The following is a 24,910-nucleotide window of genomic DNA, read 5'->3' as shown; positions in this document are numbered from 1 at the left end:
GTTGGAAGCAATTCACTGTTGGAGCACTGAAGGCATGATAGAGTGGGAAATTTTACTTTTTGTACATCAGCACGTTTAAATACCTCAGAGTTATTGACAGAAGCTTCATTTGTCTACATTAAATTTCCAAACTAATACTTCCATATATGAGTCCTTTAAAATTGAACGATTACATGGAGTAACGATACGGAATAAGATGCAAGGCATACTTCGAATGACATAACCCACGTCACGGTACTAGAGACAACGTATCGTTGTTCCGTAGTTAATGGGTCGAATAAACGTCCTGTTGGAATGCAATTCCTGTTGGAGCACTGAGGCCATGATAGAGAATGCAGAAATGAAATTTTACTTTTTACATTCAGCACGTTTTAGTACCTCAGAGTTATTGACAGAAGCTTCTTAGTCTACATTAAATTTCTCAAATAATACTCACATATGAGAGCCCTTTAATATGAAAAATTGATTACAATGGAGTAATAGAACGATACGGAATAAGATGCCAAGGCCTATTCACGAATGACATAACCCTCGTCACGGTACTAGACTACGTATCGTTGTTTCGTAGTAATGGTCCGAATAACGTCCTGTTGGGAGCAATTTCCTGTTGGAGAACTGAGCCATGATTAAAGTGAGTGCGAAATTTTACTTTTTAACATCAGCACAATTTAGTACCTCAGAGTTATTGACAGAAGCTTCTTAGTCTACATTAAATTTCCAAAATAATACTCCATATGAGTCCTTTAATTGGACAAGATTACATGGAGTAACGATACGGAATAAGATGCAAGGCCTACTTCGAATGACATAGCCCACGTCACGGTACTAGACAACGTATCGTTGGTTCGTCAGTAATGGTCCGAATAAAAACGTCATTGTTCGAATAAGCAGCGTATTACTGTTGGGCGAGGAGCACTGAGGCATGATAGAGTGCGGAAATTTTACTTTTTTACATCAGCACCATTTAATACATCAGAGTTATTGACAGAAGCTTCTTAGTCTACATTAAATTTCCAAATAATACTCCATATGTAGTCCTTTAATTGAAAGATTACCATGGAGTAAAAAACGATACGGAATAAGATGCAAGGCCTACTACGAATGACATAACCCCACGTCACGGGTAAAAAAAAACTAGGCAAACGTATCGTTGTTCGTTAGTAATGGTCCGAATACGTCCTGCTGGAATACAATTCCTGTTAGGAGCACTGGGAGGCATGATAGAGTGCGGAAATTTTACTTTTTAAAAAAATTCAGCACATTTAAATACCTCACAGTTATTAAGTAGAAGATGCTTCTTAGCCTACATTAAATTATCCAAATAATACCTCATATGAGTCCTTTAATTGAAAGATTACATGGAGTAACGGATACGGAATAAGATGCAAGCCTACTACGAATGAAATAACCCACGTCACGGTACTAGACAACGTTTCGTTGCCCTCCCCGTCTTCCCCCCCTCCCCCCCCCCCCCCCCCCCCCCCCCCTCCCCCCCCCCCCCCCCCCCCCCCCCCTTTCCCCCCCTTGTCGTAGTAATGGTCCGAATAACGTCCTGTTGGAAGCAAATTTCCTGTTGGAGCACTGAGGCATGATAGGAGTGCGGAAATTTTACTTTTTACTCAGCACATTTAAGTACCTCAAAGAGTTTATTGACAGAAGCTTCTTAGTCTACATTAAATTTCCAAATAATACTCCATATGAGTCCTGTTTAATTGAAAGATTTCATGGAGTAAACGATACGGAATAAGATGCAAGGCCTACTTCGAACGAATTGACATAGCCCGCGTCACGGTACTAGACAACGTATCGTTGTTCGTAGTTTAGTAGTAATGTCCAGAATAACGTCCTGTTGGAAGCAATTCACTGTTGGAGCACTGAGGCATGATAGAGTGCGGAAATTTTAACTTTTTACATCAGCACATTTAGTGCCTCAGAGATATTGACAGAATGCTTATTAGTCTACATTAAATTTCAAAATAATACTAGCTCATTTGGAAGCCCTTTAATTGAAAGATTACATGGAGTAAAGATACGGAATAAGATGCAAGGCCTAACTTCGAGAATGACATAGCCCACGTCACGGTACTAGACAAACGTATCGTTGTTCGTAGGTAATGGTCCGGAATAATGTCCTGTTGGAAGCAATTCCTGTTGGAAGCACTGAGGGCATGGACATATAGAGTGGGGGAAATTTTACTTTTTTACATCAGCAACGTTCTAATATATCAGAGTTATTGACAGAAGCTTCTTAGCCTACATTAAATTTCTAAATTAATAATACTTCCATATGAGTCCTTTAATTGAAAGATTACATGGAGTAACGATACGGAATAAGATTGCAAGGCGCTACTTCGAATGACATTAGCCCACGTCCACGCGGTACTAGACAAGAAACGTATCGTTGTTCGTAGTAATGGTCCGAATAACGTCATGTTGGAAGCAATTCCTGTTGGAGCACTGAGGGCATGATAAGAGTGCGGAAATTTTATTTTTTTACATCAGCACGTTTAAATTACCTCAGAGTTATTGACAGACGCTTCTTAGTCTACATTAAATTTCCAAATAATACTCCATTATGAGAGTCCTTTAAATTGAAAGATTACATGGAGTAAACGATAACGGAATAAGATGGAAGGCCTACTTCGAATGACATAGTAGCCCACGTCACCCGGGGTACTCAATGGCAACGTATCGTTGTTCGTTAGTAATGGTCCGAATAAACGTCCTGTTGGCAGCAATTCCTGTTGGAGCACTGAGGCATGATAGAATGAGCGGAAAATTTTACTTTTTTACAATCAGCACGTTTAATACCTCCCGAGTTATTGACAGAAGCTTCTTAGTCCTACATTAAATTTCCAAATAATACTCCATATGAGTCCTTTAAAAATTTGAACGATTACATGGAGTAACGATACGGAATAAGATGCAAGGCCTACTACGAATGACATAACCCACGTCACGGTACTAGACAACGTATCGTTGTTCGTAGTAATGGTCCGAATAACGTCCTGTTGGAAGCAATTCCTGTTGGAGCACTGAGGCATGATAGAGTGCGGAAATTTTACTTTTTACATCAGCACATTTAGTACCTCAGAGTTATTGACAGAAGCTTCTTAGTCTACATTAAATTTCCAAATAATACTCCATATGAGTCCTTTAATTGAAAGATTACATGGAGTAACGATACGGAATAAGATGCAAGGCCTACTTCGAATGACATAGCCCACGTCACGGTACTAGACAACGTATCGTTGTTCGTAGTAATGGTCCGAATAACGTCCTGTTGGAAGCAATTCCTGTTGGAGCACTGAGGCATGATAGAGTGCGGAAATTTTACTTTTTACATCAGCACATTTAGTACCTCAGAGTTATTGACAGAAGCTTCTTAGTCTACATTAAATTTCCAAATAATACTCCATATGAGTCCCTTTAATTGAAAGATTACATGGAGTAAAGATACGGAATAAGATGCAAGGCCTACTTCGAATGACATAGCCCTCGTCACGGTACTAGACAACGTATCGTTGTTCGTAGTAATGGTCCGAATAACGTCCTGTTCGAAGCAATTCCTGTTGGAGAACTGAGGCATGATAGAGTGCGAAAATTTTACTTTTTACATCAGCACATTTAGTACCTCAGAGTTATTGACAGAAGCTTCTTAGTCTACATTAAATTTCCAAATAATACTCCATATGAGTCCTTTAATTGAAAGATTACATGGAGTAACGATACGGAATATGATGCAAGGCCTACTTCGAATGACATAGCCCACGTCACGGTACTAGACAACGTATCGTTGTTCGTAGTAATGGTCCGAATAACGTCCTGTTGGAAGCAATTCCTGTTGGAGCACTGAGGCATGATAGAGTGCGGAAATTTTACTTTTTACATCAGCACGTTTAATATCTCAGAGTTATTGACAGAAGCTTCTTAGTCTACATTACATGTCCAAATAATACTCCATATGAGTCCTTTAATTGAAAGATTACATGGAGTAAAGATACGGAATAAGATGCAAGGCCTACTTCGAATGACATAGCCCACGTCACGGTACTAGACAACGTATCGTTGTTCGTAGTAATGGTCCGAATAACGTCCTGTTGGAAGCAATTCCTGTTGGAGCACTGAGGCATGATAGAGTGCGGAAATTTTACTTTTTACATCAGCACGTTTAATATCTCAGAGTTATTGACAGATGCTTCTTAGTCTACATTAAATTTCTAAATAATAATCCATATGAGTCCTTTAATTGAAAGATTACATGGAGTAACGATACGGAATATGATGCAAGGCCTACTTCGAATGACATAGCCCACGTCACGGTACTAGACAACGTATCGTTGTTCGTAGTAATGGTCCGAATAACGTCCTGTTGGAAGCAATTCCTGTTGGAGCACTGAGGCATGATAGAGTGCGGAAATTTTATTTTTTACATCAGCACATTTAGTACCTCAGAGTTATTGACAGAAGCTTCTTAGTCTACATTAAATTTCCAAATAATATTCCATATGAGCCCTTTAATTGAAAGATTACATGGAGTAAAGATACGGAATAAGATGCAAGGCCTACTTCGAATGACATAGCCCACGTCACGGTACTAGACAACGTATCGTTGTTCGTAGTAATGGTCCGAATAACGTGCTGTTGGAAGCAATTCCTGTTGGAGCACTGAGGCATGATAGAGTGCGGAAATTTTACTTTTTACATCAGCACGTTTAATGCCTCAGAGTTATTGACAGAAGCTTCTTAGTCTACATTAAATTTCCAAATAATACTCCATATGAGTCCTTTAATTGAAATATTACATGGAGTAACGATACGCAATATGATGCAAGGCCTACTTCGAATGACATAGCCCTCGTCACGGTACTAGACAACGTATCGTTGTTCGTAGTAATGGTCCGAATAACGTCCTGTTGGAAGCAATTCCTGTTGGAGCACTGAGGCATGATAGAGTGGGGAAATTTTACTTTTTACATCAGCACATTTAGTACCTCAGAGTTATTAAGAGAAGCTTCCTAGCCTACATTAAATTTCCAAATAATACTCCATATGAGCCCTTTAATTGAAAGATTACATGGAGTAAAGATACGGAATAAGATGCAAGGCCTACTTCGAATGACATAGCCCACGTCACGGTACTAGACAACGTATCGTTGTTCGTAGTAATGGTCCGAATAATGTCCTGTTGGAAGCAATTCCTGTTGGAGCACTGAGGTATGATACAGTGGGGAAATTTTACTTTTTACATCAGCACATTTAGTACCTCAGAGTTATTGACAGAAGCTTCTTAGTCTACATTAAATTTCTAAATAATACTCCATATGAGTCCTTTAATTGAAAGATTACATGGAGTAACGATACGGAATAAGATGCAAGGCCTACTTCGAATGACATAGCCCACGTCGCGGTACTAGACAACGTATCGTTGTTTGTAGTAATGGTCCGAATAACGTCATGTTGGAAGCAATTCCTGTTGGAGCACTGAGGCATGATAGAATGCAGAAATGTTATTTTTTACATCAGCACGTTTAATACCTCAGAGTTATTGACAGAAGCTTCTTAGTCTACATTAAATTTCCAAATAATACTCCATATTAGTCCTTTAATTGAAAGATTACATGGAGTAACGATACGGAATAAGATGCAAGGCCTACTACGAATGACATAACCCACGTCACGGTACTAGACAACGTATCGTTGTTCGTAGTAATAGTCCGAATAACGTCCTGTTGGAAGCAATTCCTGTTGGAGCACTGAGGCATGATAGAGTGCGGAAATTTTATTTTTTACATCAGCACATTTAGTACCTCAGAGTTATTGACAGAAACTTCTTAGTCTACATTAAATTTCCAAATAATATTCTATATGAGCCCTTTAATTGAAAGATTACATGGAGTAAAGATACGGAATAAGATGCAAGGCCTACTTCGAATGACATAGCCCACGTCACGGTACTAGACAACGTATCGTTGTTCGTAGTAATGGTCCGAATAACGTCCTGTTGGAAGCAATTCCTGTTGGAGCACTGAGGCATGATAGAGTGCGGAAATTTTACTTTTTACATCAGCACGTTTAATGCCTCAGAGTTATTGACAGAAGCTTCTTAGTCTACATTAAATTTCCAAATAATACTCCATATGAGTCCTTTAATTGAAATATTACATGGAGTAACGATACGCAATATGATGCAAGGCCTACTTCGAATGACATAGCCCTCGTCACGGTACTAGACAACGTATCGTTGTTCGTAGTAATAGTCCGAATAACGTCCTGTTGGAAGAAATTCCTGTTGGAGCACTGAGGAATGATAGAGTGCGGAAATTTTACTTTTTAAATCAGCACATTCAATACCTCAGAGTTAATGAGAGAAGCTTCCTAGTCTTCATTAAAATTTTGTAGTCCTTGAAACTTGACAAACAACAGGTTACAATAAGGTGCCGATATGTAGCTTTCTTCCATTGATCATAAACTACCGCACAAGTTCTAGGGGACCTCTCTCTGTTCAGAGCGTGATTCTCGTTCGTGTTAGAGCCAATGTCGAGTCCAACTGGATCAATGAGAGAGGATTTAGTGCTGAGAGTGCAATATTGTGCAAGAGTGAGAGTGCAAGATACATGAAGTTCTTGAGGTTCTTGTATTTCAAAAGGTCTGGAGTGTACACTTTTTTAATACCTTATTCTCAACTACTATCGATTTTTGACATTCGCAGCCTCCATAAACGCTTGTCTTCTTACACAAGTTAATGAATGGTCGCACAGATTGTGGTGAACTCCTATCTCAACTTAACTTCCTTGTGCCTCGGCCCGCGTCCAGAGTCCAAGCGTTATTCAGTCCTCAGTTTGCACGCACCAGTCTCGGGGCTCACGCTCCTGTCAATGTCATGATGCGGCTGGGTAATACTCTACTCAAAACATTCAAACAGCTATTCATACAGCTGTCAAAGCTAGCTATACAAATATTCATACACCTAGCATCTGAATTTAGATTGTGTTGAGTGGTTAACCTCGTACAATTCGGCCTTTAATGCCTTGGAAATTTAAGCTCTTCGACCTTGGCTTCTTTTGTCAACAAAATTAGAGTGATTTTACCTGATATTTATGTTGAATACTAATTCATCATTAGATAAGCCTAAAGTTATACTATTAATTTAAAAGGATTTTTGTATACAATAATATTGAAGTTTTTAGAAACTAATTTAAATTTTGCTAAGTTTGACTATGTCCTAATTTATTTATAAATTCGTTCTTATAATGTGTTACCATTTATTTAAAATGTCTTCAATAATATATGATTTATTTATTAATATTGCTTAAAATAATTTATATGTACGAGCTTTAATAATATTGTGAAATTATTTGTATTAAATTCTGCAATTTTATTGGATTTATATCTGTTTTGTAGCATCAATAAAGTATTATTGAATTATTGAATATTGAAATTATCATTTATTACTCAGACTTGCTGTTGGAATCGTCTCAGGTTATATCAATATTCCAAATGACGCTCCTCTTGGAATACGTTGAATCATGATACGGAGCCATTAGATGGAGTAAGTTGCTGAGATGTAGTTTTATTTAAACGACCATATCTTATCTGATAGATTCTAAGGAATATATCATTGCTCATAATAATCTAATCCATGCTAGAGCGGTAAAATAGAATATAAGTCTGAAAAAACATTTTCCAGCTATATATTGATTACCTCACAGAAACCTGCCAATTATATTATGATTCCTCTAGGATTCCTTTCAAACATGAGAATGAAAGAAAAGAGAATATTCTTGTTATTACCATAATTTACCTATGGATAGATGCTAAGGAATATATCATTGCTCATAATAACGGCATCCATGCTACACATGTTATAAATTAAAAAATATATATCACATTTAAAACTCAAGGAACTAAAATGAAAAATAGTTTAATTTTGGAAAACTAAATTGTATCTCTTTTAATCTAGAACACTTTTTTAACCACCAAATTTTAATCAAATCTGGTTTAAATTACCAAAGTTTTCTTAAAACATGGTCTCACATTTTAATTAAAAGCCGTTATTTAATTATTTTGATGGAAAAGTATATTAAATATCTGTATTCATGATTATTACTTTCGTAGAGGCTACAACGTCTTATTTTATGCACAAACATATAGTATAGCAGTGAATGTAACTACTGTTAATTCACTATACCTCTATAAAATACAGTGTACATGGATATCCAATTATAGAATTACTTATAAATGTGATTGAAAATTTCTAAACTTTGTGAATGTTTCCTTCTGTTGCTCATGAAATATTACATATTAAATTTAGAAAGACTGCAATGATGGAGGAGTATATTGTATCAATCCGAATTGTTGTGTTTCTTCATATTGGGGACCGCTTTCAAAAAGTTTTTCGGATTTAATTAACGTTCATTTTTTTATAAAACTATTTGAAACTTTTTCGTTCCCTGGCTTTTAAGCCAGTTTATTTCTATTTTACAAACTGTAATATCACTATGACAATGATTTCATGCAGAAAACTCAATGAGCATTAGTTAATAATTACCAGATAACATTAACATGATTAATTATTATGTTTCCAAACTGTAAATGTTGAGTTTAGCTCCGTTCCACGTCCCGCTTAGGTCATCGTTTGAAATCTGAAACTGTTGAAGACCCAGAATCAACCCATCCCACCTTTGCTTTGGGATCGAGTCTACAACATCGTGGTGCACTCAGTTGTCCAGAATATCTCATCATCTGAATTAAACTGCATTGCAACAGAATAAACCAGATACACCTCTTTCGTAGTCTATGTGTCTCTGATGTCTAAACGATGCGTACAGTTCATTTCGAATATTACCGTCATCGACTTTTCTAAACCGTTTCAAATGCTCCACTGAGTACAAGTACAATGAAGCTAAACTCAATATTCGTATTAAACCAACCCTTCCGACCATAGCTATTTTAAATACATCTGATTTTTCAGTAAATAACTTTCACTTTTTATCGTACCACTTAGTGTTAGCTAAGATCACATTATGCTTAATAGGATGTAATATATAAACATAATTACATCCTCATTCATGTAATATATAAACTATAAAACCATGTTCAACAATTATTTCTGCGTCAATAAAGTACATGTATGATTTAAATCTTACTTGTAAGAATACGTTGTTATATCTATAATATATAAGTTCAATATGAATAAGAGGTAGATTAATAAAACTATGTGATTCTTTGTTAATATATTTTACATTATCACAATCCACAGGATCAGAAATTTCCAGGGAACCAAAGGTACCACTAAAAGATTTCAACATAGTTTATTTTCATGATCTTATAAAAATACTAATTCTAAGTAAAAGAATTGTATACGATTTAATTAATATCAGAATAATAAAATATGACCGACCTTAGCAGTATAAATATTTATATCAAACTGAATCCTGGGTATGGACCGATTCCAGCGTATCCTGGGAATCCACCGACTCCAAGGTATCCTGGGAATCCACCGACTCCAAGGTATCCTGGGAATCCACCGACTCCAGCGTATCCTGGGAATCCACCCAACCCACCGTATCCAATCGGGTAACCTCCATAGACTTCTTCACCGACTAATACAGGGGGATCTGAGTACGCAAATGCTTCTGTACGGCCAAATCCTCCGTAACAGGGTTCTACACATCCACATCCTCCAACTGCGCCAATGTATGGGTCAGGTTGGGGTCCAGGGGCGGCTCGGGGTTGGGGGCCCGGCCTCGGTAGAGCCGACACTGACGAGCAAGCTATTAAGAGCCCTATTAAACAAGAGTACCAGTATATTAAAGGCAACGCAATATTAAGGAGTTAAAAATAATTTTAATGAGTTTTAATATCTTACAATTTTCATTTTTTAAATAATGCACTGTATTTTTTCATGTATCATCCCCCCCCTTAGTACTCACCTACTTGCTTAAAATGTTTCTGCTTTCCTCCGGGACAAACAAGTTTTATTAGTATTATATTATACAGGAAAAATATTTATAATATTAAAACTGTATATATATTTTTCTACGTCGTCTGAATGCAATTTTAGAAAAATTAAAAACTGAGGATGTGTATGTGTGTGTGTGTGTGTGTGTGTGTGTGTGTGTGTGTGTGTGTGTGTGTGTGTGTGTGTGTGTGTGTGTGTGTGTGTGTGTGTGTGTGTGTGTGTGTGTGTGTGTGTGTGTGTGTGTGTGTGTGTGTGTGTGTGTGTGTGAATGATATGAATATGCTATATATTATTGATGTGATTCATAGTTTATGAAGCATTAACTAATTATATATATATATATATATATATATATATATATATATATATATATAATGCAGTGATTCATATACTATGAATTACATCAATAATATATAGTATATTTATTGTTTTAACGTTGAATCAATTTAAGATGTAAATTGTGTGATTATGCCTCCATCAGCTCTTTCAATTTTCAACTTCAGCCTATATTAGATCTTTTTAAGAACCTTTACCTTTTTAGATTTACAAAATATAAATATTTTAAACTATTATTTCATTAAAACTAAAACTATTATTACGTAAACGTCATTATTTATAGTGAAAGGACTAAAACGTTATTTTAAGTAATAATCCATTTTAGGTTTTTATTTATTGTTAGATTAAATCATGATTAAGACCACAGTAAAATTTTAAATACCATAATATTTTTATTTAAAAAACTCTGAAGAAATTTCCATTTTACATGGTATAAATATATGAGATTATGGTTTTCTCAATTCATATTTTCCTGAGTTTGACTCGCTTTAAGCAAACTATCAGATACTTAAATAAATGATACATCAGCATCAGCTAACTCTATACATGCCCTTAAACGGTGCGACTTCCAGTCTTTATATCTGGTTAACTGATGATTATAAAGTAAGGTAATATTATCTTTCCGAAGGTTGGTTCTAAGTTTAGGTATCAAGCAAGAAAATATAATATAAGTAAACGTTATGATTTATATGTTTCACCCTGTCACTACCCTCTTATTCCATACCCCAAAAAAATTTACATGGCTGACCATTGATTTATATTACAAAAGATTCCTCTACTTATAAAAAATTCAGGTTGTGTGCTTATACAGTGTGAATTTGTTCAAATTTCACAGTGCATAAAACCAAACTAATTACATAGAATGTCAAGGATTAAATTATTATTAGATTCAGGGGTCTCAATATTTTGAATGTGTAATTTGGAACACTAGCAATAAAGAAAACAGTAAATCCAAAAGTTAAATATATTATAAACAGGCTTATAAGTTTATTATTATTGAAATGTAATTTATTGTTTATTTTAAAACGAGTAAGATCATTTATCGTTTTTTATGACAATACGATTTACTATATAAGCTGTACATTAGCAGCTTACGTTATTTGAGATGTAGTTATTTTTTGCAAACTTGAGCTAGTTATTTGCTATCTCAATTATTATCCAGTTGTAATCTATGTTAACCTGAAGCTACAACTCACCCAATGCAATGGCAATCATGATGATGTCTCACGTGATTACGAGTTACAAAATATAACTGCACAAAACAATAGAAGTTATTCTATATATGCTTTTTCCTCTAGCGATCTATTTGTAAAGGTGTTCGCTCTGTGTATTCAACTATCTCCTGTTTACTCGTAGAATCACTTATCAACAAACTAAGAGAACACAGCAAGCTATAACTGACTCTACCGTGGCTTTCCTTAGGGTGAAACTCAATGAGGTACCAATCAGGCCAGGGTCGTCCTTATACAGTTTTGACGTGGAGGGGGAAGTGAGGGGGAATTTTTTCTATTAAAAGGGTGACTAATGCAAATTATTTTAGTATCTTGTCTCTTATATTTAATTGATAACACTTTTTTATGAAAAATGCCATCCATATGTTTATCTTCATTGCTAGCTCTGTTATATCTTATTACAAACTTAAATAACAAAATACATGTCCTATAAAATGTTGTGACTGAATGAATGAAGCGTACTCTTTATGCACATATACAAGGAAAGGACTCCATGGTTCTTTGCGTCTTTTGAAACGACTACTGTAATATCCTAGAGTTAACTATTATTTTCGAAATTTTATAGTAAAATAAAGGTGAAAGACATTAAATAGTAAATACGTTTTGAGAATTGCGTCCCAAGAATCAGATAATGCTTTAGGACAAATGGATTTTGATGATCGGATATATACTTTTTTATCGAGAATATTTTGGAAGTTTCTGAAAATAATGACAGGCACAAATTATGTATTTGCACGATGTGAATTGAGATTTAGTTTAGTTTTTAACATGGATTAGTCTCATTGGTGCTGTGATATGGTCGAATAGTACAATGCACCTAGTGGTGGAATGATACAATACCAAACCAAATTCTGTAGCTGAATTTTGTACCTTTATGTAGTCACCATCGATCATGTGATCTATATGAACAGTGGTCGGAGGGCATATTGGACCTTTCGTGGTCCATTAAGACAAAAAGAAGTATTTTATATTTTTGCAGAATGTAATACAAATTGAACATTTCAACAAGTACGGGTTCATACAACTGAGGAGAATTTGTTTAGTCAAGTTTTTAGATTATATCAATTAAACTTATAATTTGAATAATTGGCCACTGTACTTATTCAGGGAACGCAGTAGGAGCCCAAATTGGGCTAGTTAGCGTAGAAACTAATATTGGACGTCTTATTCTACGATATCCAAAATTGGGAAGTTCTAGATGAGGATAAGATGATAACCCTTGAGAACATGCTTCTGAGCATCCTACATATGAGCAAATGTGATAAAATCATTGTGAATGTACAAACTATATTCTAGAGCCTAAAAGTGCTTTGTAACAAACATGCATGTAAAACATAACACTTGTGGTTGTGTATTTGGTAGTGGGTTATTGTTGGTCGATCGAGGTCAGTTGCTTCCAATGTCCGTTGTTTCTTAGGAAACAGTCTACTGCTTACATTACTGGTTTCAGGTTGCATCCCCATTACATCCCCAGTAAGTCGTTAATTTTGATTCCTTTCCAATCCCTCGAGGGATGTCAAGAACAAGTTAAAACTGTCTTTCGCTTCTTAACTATTCGGGGCAGTTATGAAAAACGGATGGTTAGTTTACATTCAGTTTTCGTCCTAATAATTTGATGCAGTTTACGAAGATAAATCTGCAGCCAGTTTTGGGGGTTCTGAGCATTTCATATTGCATTAATGATTAGATGCTACAAAACATTTCAATGCATTTCACATGAATAGCATAAGATCAATTCTATATAAGGCAATTTAGTATTTTAGTAACTGTTTCGAACAATTATTATGAATTTTAATACTTAATCTTGATAATTTATCCTAAAATAAATATACTTTCATTGCATTATTAAAATAAAATTTAAAATAGGAAAACCTTGAAATATTTAGTATTATTTACACGACTTAAGTTTTTAATCTTACAGAATTGCAGTAATGGCTTGATTTTATGTAATTAAATTAATTTTTCTTATTTTTACAATATTTAAACATTAAGGATCATTATAGAATCTCCTTATGGATGACAAACACAGGATGTTATGTGGTTTTGTAGATTTATTAATACTTTACACGGTATGAAATATGAATTCCGTTACAGGGAGAATAAGCGTACCCCTTAGTGTATTTATTGATTCTATAATGGTTTTGATGTTTCCAGTTACCCTATTATTACAGTTGAATTAAATACTACTGCATTTCTAATATTTCATAGGCTGAAATCAAAGATTGAATTTTTGCAACATGTAAACAATTTTTTAAACTGTTAAAACTTAGGATTCTTATGTTGATTTTAATATAATTCTTCATTGGTAACACTTTTTTATGCGGTCTATAATATTTTATAACTGTTTAGTATTTTATTCTCTTTTCGTATTACTTGGAAACAACAAATTAGTTAGAGCTTAAAAATGACAAACCGTGATTGGTATATGATGTATAGACTTGAAATATTACAAAATCTTACTTACTTCTATACAGGTAATATCGAGGTTCATTCATTACTAAATTGTGCATATCTATCACTGGAGTTATGCTAAAGTGAAAAATATTAGTTAAGTAATAACATGACATCTAATTCAGCAATAGGCTTGAAGTCTCACACACACATAGGCAAAATCGAATTCTATGAACGAGCATCTGTCTTCATTGGATTTAACTGAGTGTCAGTGAAGTGTATCACTGGGAGGATGATTTAAGAACGAATTAAGGCTTGGGCTTGAATTTTGGATTAATGTTAATTTCTACTTAGGCACTATTACATTCCTATAGTGGATGACCTTCATTGCCCACGATACCGCCATGGGCATGCCTATTGCCTTCTAATAGTGAGTGGAAGCTCTGGGAATATGAACCGGTAACTGACATGATCAAAGCTGGTACTGGTAACACTAACGGTTGGTGGTAATACTTTTTTGTGCAGGTAGAAGTAGCAGCTTTCCAAGCAATGAATGAACCAATCTCACCACGATGAATAGATGACGCTGAGAGCCTCAAAACTTAGAGAAGCCTGTTTGTTACATGACACTTTGTCTAGTACCTGAACTGTAACTGAAAACCATTAAGTTCAATTTCCAGAGTGAGAACCTGATTTGATTACTGCATGAATGATGATGAATCTCACCACTGTATACCAGAATGTCCATGAATCGGATGAGAAGACAACCATTGACTAGCTGCTGCGTCGTTGCTACCCTAACCCTGGTAATATATATATATATATATATATATATATATATATATATATATATATATATATAACTGGAATACTCGGTGTATGCAGAGTTGCACAGAAAACAAGAAATGCTACACCAACTGCATGAAGATAATTTGCTGTCAACGAATTGATAGGCCAAGCTGGCAAAATTGTACCGACTTCACATACCGTGTGTAATTTTCATGGCATATAAAAAAATTTATAAGATTAATTTTAAAACCCAAAAATATAAGGCATAGGATAATTTTATTTACTAGTAGGACTTTGTACAACAGGAGGATCTAGCTATTTTATACATGATTTAAAATAATACATTTATTCGTTGTAAAAGTCTATAATCATAATGAATTAAATTGAATGTAAACTTTCAACTAAACTATAAATTCTTTTATTTAATTACTATTTCCATTCTATGTAAAAGCCACGCTTTGAAATTTGCAATAAAAACACATCAAATTTTTTCTGTGAGATTCTATTAGGATTAGAATCTTTTAGATAATAATCAGGAAATATAAATAAAGAAACAATTTAGACCATTAACTTCACTTTGAAATTATAATGTGTGGAATATTACTCTTAAGTAAATATGATTATTTTAAAAGAATTAATTTTCATTTTTCGAAAGTTATATCTGGGTGTCTTAGGAATACATCGCTAAAAAAAACTGAAACTACTTATTTTAATATTGCAAAACTGATCAAAAATCGTGCTCGTCCCGTCCTTAAAATTATTTATTATTCATTTTTATTTTAAATTTTAAATCAAAATGGCAAGTTTATGTGTTTGTGATAGGTAAATTTCGACAAGGAGTACAAATTTTGCATGCCTATCTCATAGTCAATTCAAATAATCTTTAAACTCCTTACAAATTGGTATTGAGAATACTTAGACTAGTATGACGTTTCTTGTCTTTTGGCTACTTTCTTCTCCAGAAATAAAATTACTTGCATTTTAAACATTTTAGGAACAGTTTTAATATATTACTCTAACATGTCACACTGTGGGAGTAAACAGAATTTAATTTTATTAACGTTTACAACGAATACATCTCTTTAGGGTTTCTTATGAATGACGGAAAATAAAGATCATTCTAATCACGTTGATTGTCAAATTCCAACGTACTTAAGATTTGGGAATTTAAAGATTTGTGTTATTTTGACGTCGTATTAAAACATTTGAAGACAGTAATAATAATATTATAAATAATAAAATTAATCATCTGATTTATTAAATCATAACCTACATTGTTTTCGTCGTAATTAACATGTGGTTTACCAATGTTCCAGCAAACAGTTTACAGGACACAATAGTGAAGTAACAAAAGTTTTATTACGTAATTACTGATTAGTTATATGCATTTCAAAATACGAAATAAAATTTAAAATAACTTTGGACTAATACGTCAACTGAAGTTAGCATTTCATAGTAAATATTAGAGTTTTTGTTTAGTTTTTCTTTTGTTTGAATTTATTAAATACGATATTATTTCAATACCTTTACATTTGGCTTTACTACTTATTGGATAAATAAATTCTAAGTATAATACATGTAATAATATACGTAAGATAGCAAATGTTATAAAGATATAATAGAAATTTAGTTCTCTGTTAGACCGCCATACACAATTGGTATCTGGTTCTTTTCATCAATCAGAATAAAAAGACTTAATTTTTAATCCAGTTATCGAGTATTCTATTAAAACTAACGAGCAGAAGACAATACAGAAGTATTAACAATAACATTAAATGCAGTATTTTAAATAGTATATGAAGACATAATAATGTAATATCGTTTGCATGAAATATTTTTGCATGCGTTGCTTTTTTATCTTTTAAGCAAGTTACAAAAATAATGCATTCAAGTAAATATGAATGAATAAATATTAGTGTTTGCATTTCTCTCAAGGACTATTGATAAGTTACGTGCAGATTTACAGTCAATTTCTCTCATCACTATATAAATATAAACTATATTAAAATAATATTGTACAGATACCGTATATTATATATTATTGTATGTTATATTGTACAGATAACGATCAATACTATGAGCAGCTTGTGAGAAACTTGCTGCTGAACGGAACGGACACGTGTGAACCGATTTCCCATGAAATACCAAAAAATGCATCCCTTCTGTAAAATTGTTCGTCCTTGAAAGAAATGTCCGTTTTCCAAAGTAATGCCAAATTTAATGACAAAGTTCGGTTAACCTTTGTTAGTATGTTTATACAAAGTATAATTTCCTCTTTTGCACTCCTTGGTTGAAGAGATTATGAGATTACAATAATTGCTATTGAATTAAACTTCTAAGGTAAATTTTTTGAGTTAATTATTTGATAAAATTCACCTAAAAATTCAAGTGCCTACGAAGCTGAAGTTCATGTATGATTATTTTCATGCAGTCTACGTAACGTATTAATTATGTCTTTAAACGTTTGGTTTTTAAATAATACTTAGTTTTTCTAAATTTATTTCTGAGATATTCTTTCAGAAAATGTTGGGGAGCGGCATTTTAAATTTTCTGCAATTGAAAAATGCTCAATCTTGAATTATAATAAAATTAAAACTAAATCCCAATAAACTTTTTGATTGTACAGGTACTTTAAAAGCTGTAAATTATTGACAGTTATAGGTTATTATTGTAGTTATTATTATTATTATAGTTATTATTGACTATTATAGGCCTACCACTATTAGGCTTCCTCTTATCTGATAAGTACGAACTGCCTGCCCTAAGCCAGGTTGTATTATAATTTCAATACAGTATTTTCAGCCTTAACTCTATACTCTTTTGTGATATTAGATAGCTTTTAGTTTATTTTTCCAGAACTTAGGCTCAACTGTATAGATTATAATCCTTGAAATATTTATTAGATGGAATATTAAAAGAAGCGTGGTAAGTTAAAGTTTTAACGAATTATTTTGGAAAATATTATATTTTGATTCGGGCACCACAAATCAATCTGTATTAAAAATTTTGTCAATTATTATTATAGCTGAAAACACCAATAATATTACGCTTCTTCCGGTAAAAAGATGGACGCTCGAATCGGCAACCAACTTTCTAGCCTACGCGAAAGTCAGAAAATTCCATAGCGTTGACGCAAATAGTTTCTTAAGCTTTCCGCTAATCGATTAAAATTCATCTTAAATTATCACCTTTCAATAAATTACATTACTAACCGGCAGAGGTCAAAGATTGCGGGCCAATAAGTATATTACCAGCGAACTCGTGATAGATTACGAACTTACTTGTAAGTTCTGCCAAAGTTTAGAGTAAACTGCAATCAATAAAATTTTAACTCTAATTTCAATCAAAGTAGTGTCATAGGGAAAACATTTACCCTTCATTTTACCGTAATATCTACCCAAGCCAAATGTTTAAACTTTAAATCTCGTTAAAATTCCCAAAAATCTTTGAGGGCGTTGTTGCTCACGACCTTTTAACTTTTGGGGTTTTCCAACTCTAGTAAAAATTGAAACAAGATATTTAACAATCATTAGGAACGTATATTAAACAAGATAAATCGTCTGATATACGAGAAGAACATCATTGTGTCCCACAGAGCCCAACACTTTGTCCTATTTTTTGATATACATTAATGTCGTTGATTCTTTTATTTTCCATACCAAGTATCATTTATGTATGTCGGTGAATAAACCATGCATACTTTAGTACGTTACGCTCTTGAATCGACAGATATATGGTAGTAGTGACTCCCATAAACACAAATGGAAACTTCTACAGTACTGTAAATAATAAGGAAAAACTAGGTTTAAGCAAAACTCTAAGCTAAAGAATGTTTTGGTTGGGAAGGTTTTTACATCCGTACAGTCACTTTAAACTATTTAAAATGTCTTGTCAGTAAGTTTTGACTGTTTGTTATTACAAACTGCTGTTTTCCATTAAGTGCTATAACTAGTTTCTTGTCTTTTGGTTATAATTTTTATTCCTTAAATCAAATTAGTTGTATGTTAAAAGTTTTAGGTTATATTACTCTAACATGTCTCAGTGTGGGCTTAAACAGACTGTAATGTTATTAACTTTTATAACGAATAAATCTTTTGAGGGTTTCTTATTAATAACAGAAAATAAAAAGTCAATCCAGGCATGTTGAGTGTCAAATTCCAATATGTGGTTTTTCTAAGATCACTTGAGAAATATGTTATTTTCACTTATTTTGTTTTAAATATAATGTGCCTAATCTCATAATTCCTAATCACATAAATAACTAATCATCTGATTTATTAAATTGTAACCTACATTGTTTTCGAGTTACCTAACACATGATTTACTAATGATACAGCAAAACGTTTAAAGGACACAATAATGAAGTAACGACAATCTTAATACGTAATTAATGATTAGTTATATGCATTTCAAAATGCAAAATAAAAATGGAATAACTGACATGAGCTTTTTCCACAAATACACATTTTATTATTATTTTTTTATTTTTACTTTTACTTGAAGTTATTAAATACTGTACGATGTTATTTTAATTTAATTTGGATTTTTCTCTACTACGTATTTGATAACAAAAATCTAAATATAACACATATAGCCAATTACTTAAAAAATATCAAATTTTATGAAGATGTAAAAGAAATGTAGGTCTCTGTTAGATCGCCATAAACAATTGGTCTCTGGTCCTTTTCATCAATAGCATAACAAAATTTTCAAAGTTAGTTTTATTAAAAAAATGGTGTTTTGTTTATTATATCTTGTTAATACTTTGACCTATTTCTCTTGAAAATGTCTTGTTAAGACGAAATCTAGAGGATATTTATGTTCTATTTATATATGTATAATGATAGACAATAATGTAACATCGTTTGCATAAAATGTGTTTGCATGCGTTGTTTTTCAAACTTGTAATTAAGTTCCAAAAATAATGTACTAGTACATATGCAATTTAAAAAGGACCAGTGTTTGCAATTCTTTCAAGGAATATTGATAAGTTACTTATGGGTTTACAGTCATTTTCTTTCATCACTATATAAATATAGATAAATAAAATAATATTGCACAAATCAATACGATAAGCAGCTTTTGACAAACATGCTGCTAAACGGAATGGACACTTGTTAACCGATTTCACATGGAATACCGAGAAAATGCATTCCAAATAATACTACATTTAATGGCTGAATTCGGTTAAACTTTGTTAGTTGTTTATACAAAGTAGCATTTCCTTTTATGAACTCCTTGGTTTAGGAGATTCTGGGTTTGCACAAGTTGCTTTTCAATTAAACTTCTAAGGTAAATTTAGTGAGTTAATTATGGACCAAGTGGAACAGAAATATACTTATTATCGGCAACACGTTATAATTTCTCAACGTAGATATTGCTGTTTGTGATAACTTCTTCGTAGTGACACCCTGCTGAGAATCCAATTACTTTCCAGAATAACCTGTCAGCTTGTGGATGTAATGTAATGTTATTTGTATTTTTTTATGTATTTAACACATACATACATGATACTGAAAATATCATATGGTATAGATTAATAATAACATTAAAAGTAATAATGATAAGAATAATATTCTTTATGTCAGGAAACAATGTAAAATAATCGTTTTTAGGCGTCATTTAAGAAATGAAAGGTCTAAGACTAATAAAATCCTATTTAAATTAAATAAATACGTATTCATTTAAGATTACATTTTGTCCCGTGTCACCTGTCGTCGGTGAATCGACTTTTGTGGACTTTCTTTTAATATCAGAAGGAAACTTTTATTATCATTACTAGACAGTCCATCGCAAACTCGTCAACTGAGTAAAATGGCCTTGACATCAGGAAGTGTTTCAGTCGAGATTTAAATTATTTGGGTTCATTTACAAGTATGGTCTTTCCAGGAAGCGTATTGTTTATCCTTACACCAACTTGAGGCGGTAAGTATTCAAAAGCAGTAATTCTGCGTTGTGCGATGCGAAAGTTGTCAAGGTCTCTAGTTCCTTATCAGCGTGCGTCGCTTTTACCAACTGTGACTCTCTTGAATCGGCAGTATATCACGATGTCGAGAACATAGATATTAGATAAATTAAATTGGGTTGCTCCCCAAAAATTACTAAAAAATACTACCAAAAACTACTCGAATCTCTTTGATTTAATTTGTAGCCTAATTGGTTCTGATACGTTTTCTTTTCCAAAATTAAAATAGTGGTATAAGTAGTTGTATTATCCATAACAGTTAATATATAAAAATAGGATATTTGTATTAAGATCGAAGTAAAAAACGGGAGATGGACGATAATCTAGTATATATAACTAATCAGCTAACACTAGGTACATTTGTTTATTAGCACATATTTATTGAAACAAATTTAAAGCTCATAACTTGCCATTTTCATTTAGGACAGAATGACAGAAAAAAATGTCAAGGTGATGTATTTAATTTTAATGAACCTCACCATTTAAAAAAATCGTACACCATGTGGTTGAATATATTATATATATATATATATATATATATATATATATATATATATTATATATATATATATATATATATATATATTAAATTGTATAAATGGCAATTGCCTTATTTAATTTCAATAAACATTGAATCGCAAAAAGTACTTGCTCCGCCGGGAGCAATATATATATATATATATATATATATATATATATATATGGTGATAGCAATTCACAAGAATTGTGAGCAAATTTCCCAATTCGTGGACAGAGGTCTCATTAGATACCCACCCCCAAAAACAATAGTCACGCACAAATAAAAGAGGGAACTTGGAAAGGCAGAGAAAATTGCCGTAATGACATCTGATTCCCAGGACATTTTCACCGAAGAATTATGCGATAGTAAGAGCTAGCAATGTCAATGTCAGTAATAGGCAATGATTTCATCCACTTCTGCTTGTTTTTTGTTATCTATGTGTCATTCTGTACAGATATACCTGATTGGTTAACCAGTATATTAAATCTATTACGTATCTATTTCTAACAATATTCTTAAAGTAACTGTTGTAAATTTGTATAGTACCCATAATCACTTTCAACAATAATAATGATTAGTGTTTTTATTGATTTTTAAATGTTTTATCGTTATTATCTTTATTTTTATGACATATTTGTAACATGCTTACTTGGTTTTAGTGGCGAAATGGTAAAAAAGGGGTTTTGGGGTGTAAATTTTACTTTATACAAGAAACATATAGACATTTGTAATCAGTTATAAGATACAATTTGATTGGAATTCCGTTGGTTACAAATAATGAATGTATTATATCCATTAAAATCCTTAAAATAATAGGGCAAGAGTACGCTTTGCCACGAGTCTTAACAGGCTTTGCTTAGATTGCATACACAATTTCCAATCTATATATAATTTTTATTCTCGAGATCTCTTGCGTACAGGTAAGCATGCAGTCATAAAAAAATAAGTTCATACAAAAATAACGCATCATAGAACGTTACAAAATTTTAAATCTACATATAAAACCTTTCTCGACATATCGTGCCAAATGATACATTCAGATTTTTGTTCATTAATTTGGCTTTCATTCTAATTTGTAACTAATAAAACTCAAAATACCTAGGCTCCATAAAACTATATAGTATGTTATGGGATCGTTAGGTTACATGTGTTAAAACGTCCCATGTTTGAATCTCTTATGGGCGTTTGAGTTTGTTTACTCATATTTATATTATGATCAAGGTTACCCATTAGACCAATGTAAAAATATTCGCTAACGCTCAACCTAATCCTGGAGGGAAATTCAAAATTCCAAGTAACTTCGTTTTCAAGATATTGAGTGGAAATGCAGACAGACAGTTAGAAATTAAATCTTTCCATCATCGCGAATAATGGATCACTTCATTGTATTTTGCTGGGCAAGAATTACCAAGTGTAGCGCTTTTAAAGCTACATTGGTTTTTTTTTTATTAAAACTTAAATTAAATGAAATTTTTGGGAAAGAAATATTGGGATTTAATTTTAATTAGATTGTGAGAAGTTAGGATAAAAAAACGAATATGTAATCCTTTAGCAAGTTAGTGCTGGTAACTTTAAATTATTAGGAAGGCGGTTCACTGCCTTGAATTGATCAGAACATGTCTTGTGTACTGCAGTTACGTCAGATCTGACAGGGCTATTGTTCTCAAGTTGGATACGGCTTGGCCAATGAGAGAACTCCGCAAATTTCCATCAGAGTTGGGGGGAAAAGGAGCTATAAAAACTGCCAGCACATAATTTTCGACCTTCTTATGGTAATTATCGTGATTTTAGTTGATGACAGTGCACCGTGTTTCTAATTTGTTTTTGCACGAGGGATTTTGAGGTAAGCACCAAATTTATTGTACATTATATTGAAATAGTCTTCCAGATCTGATATTAAATTAATTTTGTTGTCTTGTTTATAGGAAAATTTGAATTTATAGAAATTACAGAGCAATCTGCATAACTGATTCTTGTTGAACAATAGAGCACAACAGAATCAAACAAGTTACATTTGGTTCAAACTTGCAAGAAAAGTTAATTAATTTAAAACTTTGTTATTAACTTTCATTGTATTTTGGAAATTTATTAATTTATAAATATTTAATTTGAACTGTTTTTTTGTGAATTATTAATTGGAAATTAATTGAACTTTAATAATTGTTTGAGAGAGTTGTATCTGAATTGCAAACACTTGAAAGTTAAGGTACAACAAGTGGAAAGGGAAGTTTGATTTTTTTATTTTTGAATTTTGAGTGAACTTAGAAGTGAACATTTTTATTTTAGATATTTCAAAGTGGTATTTGATTTTTATTTGAAAACTTTATTATTTTATTTCAGAAGAGAGCTCTGATTTTTAGTTTGATATATTAAACTGATATTTTTATTTCTTGCCAAAGGACCTTTTAATATTACTAAACGGTTTGTCAATTATTTGTGGAAAATAGAGTGATGAAGATTCTGAAACATTGAAATTTTTAATTTTCCAGTTTGAAATAAATTCATTATTTTTATTTACAACTGCGAGTTTTATTTTAAATAAACCAGATAATATTTAATAGTTAAAAATTTAGTAATGGATTTTAGTGAATTTCACTCGGAGCTTACTAATCAAAAAATATTATATATCGTCTTGGATGTATCATTAATAATTTAAATCTTAATATTTTGGAATATTAATATCTACTGTCCAAGTTGTTATACCAAGGAACTTACATTTAAGCTTTTCCTTGACTATTCAAAACTGAGTTGTGTGATGGCACAGATAAATTAAGTCAGCGTTTGGTGTGTTAAATATTAAGCATTCAAGGTGATGGATAACTATTTATAACAACTTAAATAAATTAAATTAAATTAAAAACTAATAAATTATATATTTGGGTTATTGTCTCCCTTTTAGGGTAAGGAAGGTTTGGATAAGTGTATGGAATAACTCGCAAACCATTAGTGTTATTTATATAATTTATTGATAAATGATATAAACTGAAATATTAAAAATAAAACAATTATCAGAGATGCAGGTGTTGCACAGGTTCATACCATCTATCCCAAATTAAAATCGGGGTTGTTTAGGAAAATGTTAATTTTGAGTACCAGTTAAGTTCCTTTACTCATTTCTTCTTATATTCCTTTTCTATGTTTTCCATAAATTAAATTCTATTTATTTTTTCATAGAGCAAGACAGCAATTAAAATCTATTGTGTTACTTTTTATAGTCCCAATATCCAGGTAGTAAATCTAGCTAGCTTTTATGTATCCTTTTTATTTCGTGCCTACATTGGGTTTAATGAATTTTGATATAAGATCATAAAATATTCACCATTTTTAAACGATGTTACTTATATATTTTTATCCGGCAGTTATTTTGTAGGGTCAATATTCTTGCAAAATTGCAATACTTAAATCTTAGAGCAAACCGTTATTTCAGAGCTATGTATTTTTCAATGATAATGTAAACAGAGAGAAATACTGTTCAATATGTAGAGTTTAATCTAAGTCAGTTAGTGAGGTTTAAACATGTTATTTCTTAATGTCCTGTATCTGTTATCACAATATACGAATACACGTAAAAAATATGATATTTTTTAATTGCCAAATGTGATATTTCTCTATGATTGTACAGGGAAAATAAAAACAAAGTTTTACCAAAACCTTATCTTTATTTTGTTGTTGTTTAAAATATTTCAGAGTTAAAGTTACAAAATTACAAATAC

At 32.4% G+C, this 24,910-nt stretch overlaps 1 protein-coding gene across 1 annotated transcript; it reads right to left on the bottom strand.

The window, feature by feature from the left end:
- Positions 1–9,221: 9,221 nt before the first annotated feature.
- On the bottom strand, positions 9,222–11,742 carry LOC124366589 (spore coat protein YeeK-like). Its single transcript, XM_046823183.1, has 2 exons — positions 11,497–11,742; positions 9,222–9,788 (listed from the first exon to the last, which is right to left on the bottom strand). The coding sequence occupies exons 1-2, from the start codon at positions 11,513–11,515 to the stop codon at positions 9,421–9,423; spliced, it is 387 nt and encodes a 128-aa protein (XP_046679139.1). The 5' UTR covers positions 11,516–11,742; the 3' UTR covers positions 9,222–9,420.
- Between the last annotated feature and the right edge of the window lie 13,168 nt (positions 11,743–24,910).

The sequence above is a fragment of the Homalodisca vitripennis genome, chromosome 7, assembly GCF_021130785.1.
Source record: "Homalodisca vitripennis isolate AUS2020 chromosome 7, UT_GWSS_2.1, whole genome shotgun sequence".
Taxonomy (NCBI): domain Eukaryota; kingdom Metazoa; phylum Arthropoda; class Insecta; order Hemiptera; family Cicadellidae; genus Homalodisca; species Homalodisca vitripennis.
The sequence above is the reverse complement of the archived record's forward strand: the minus strand, read 5'-3'. Positions and strand labels throughout refer to the sequence as shown.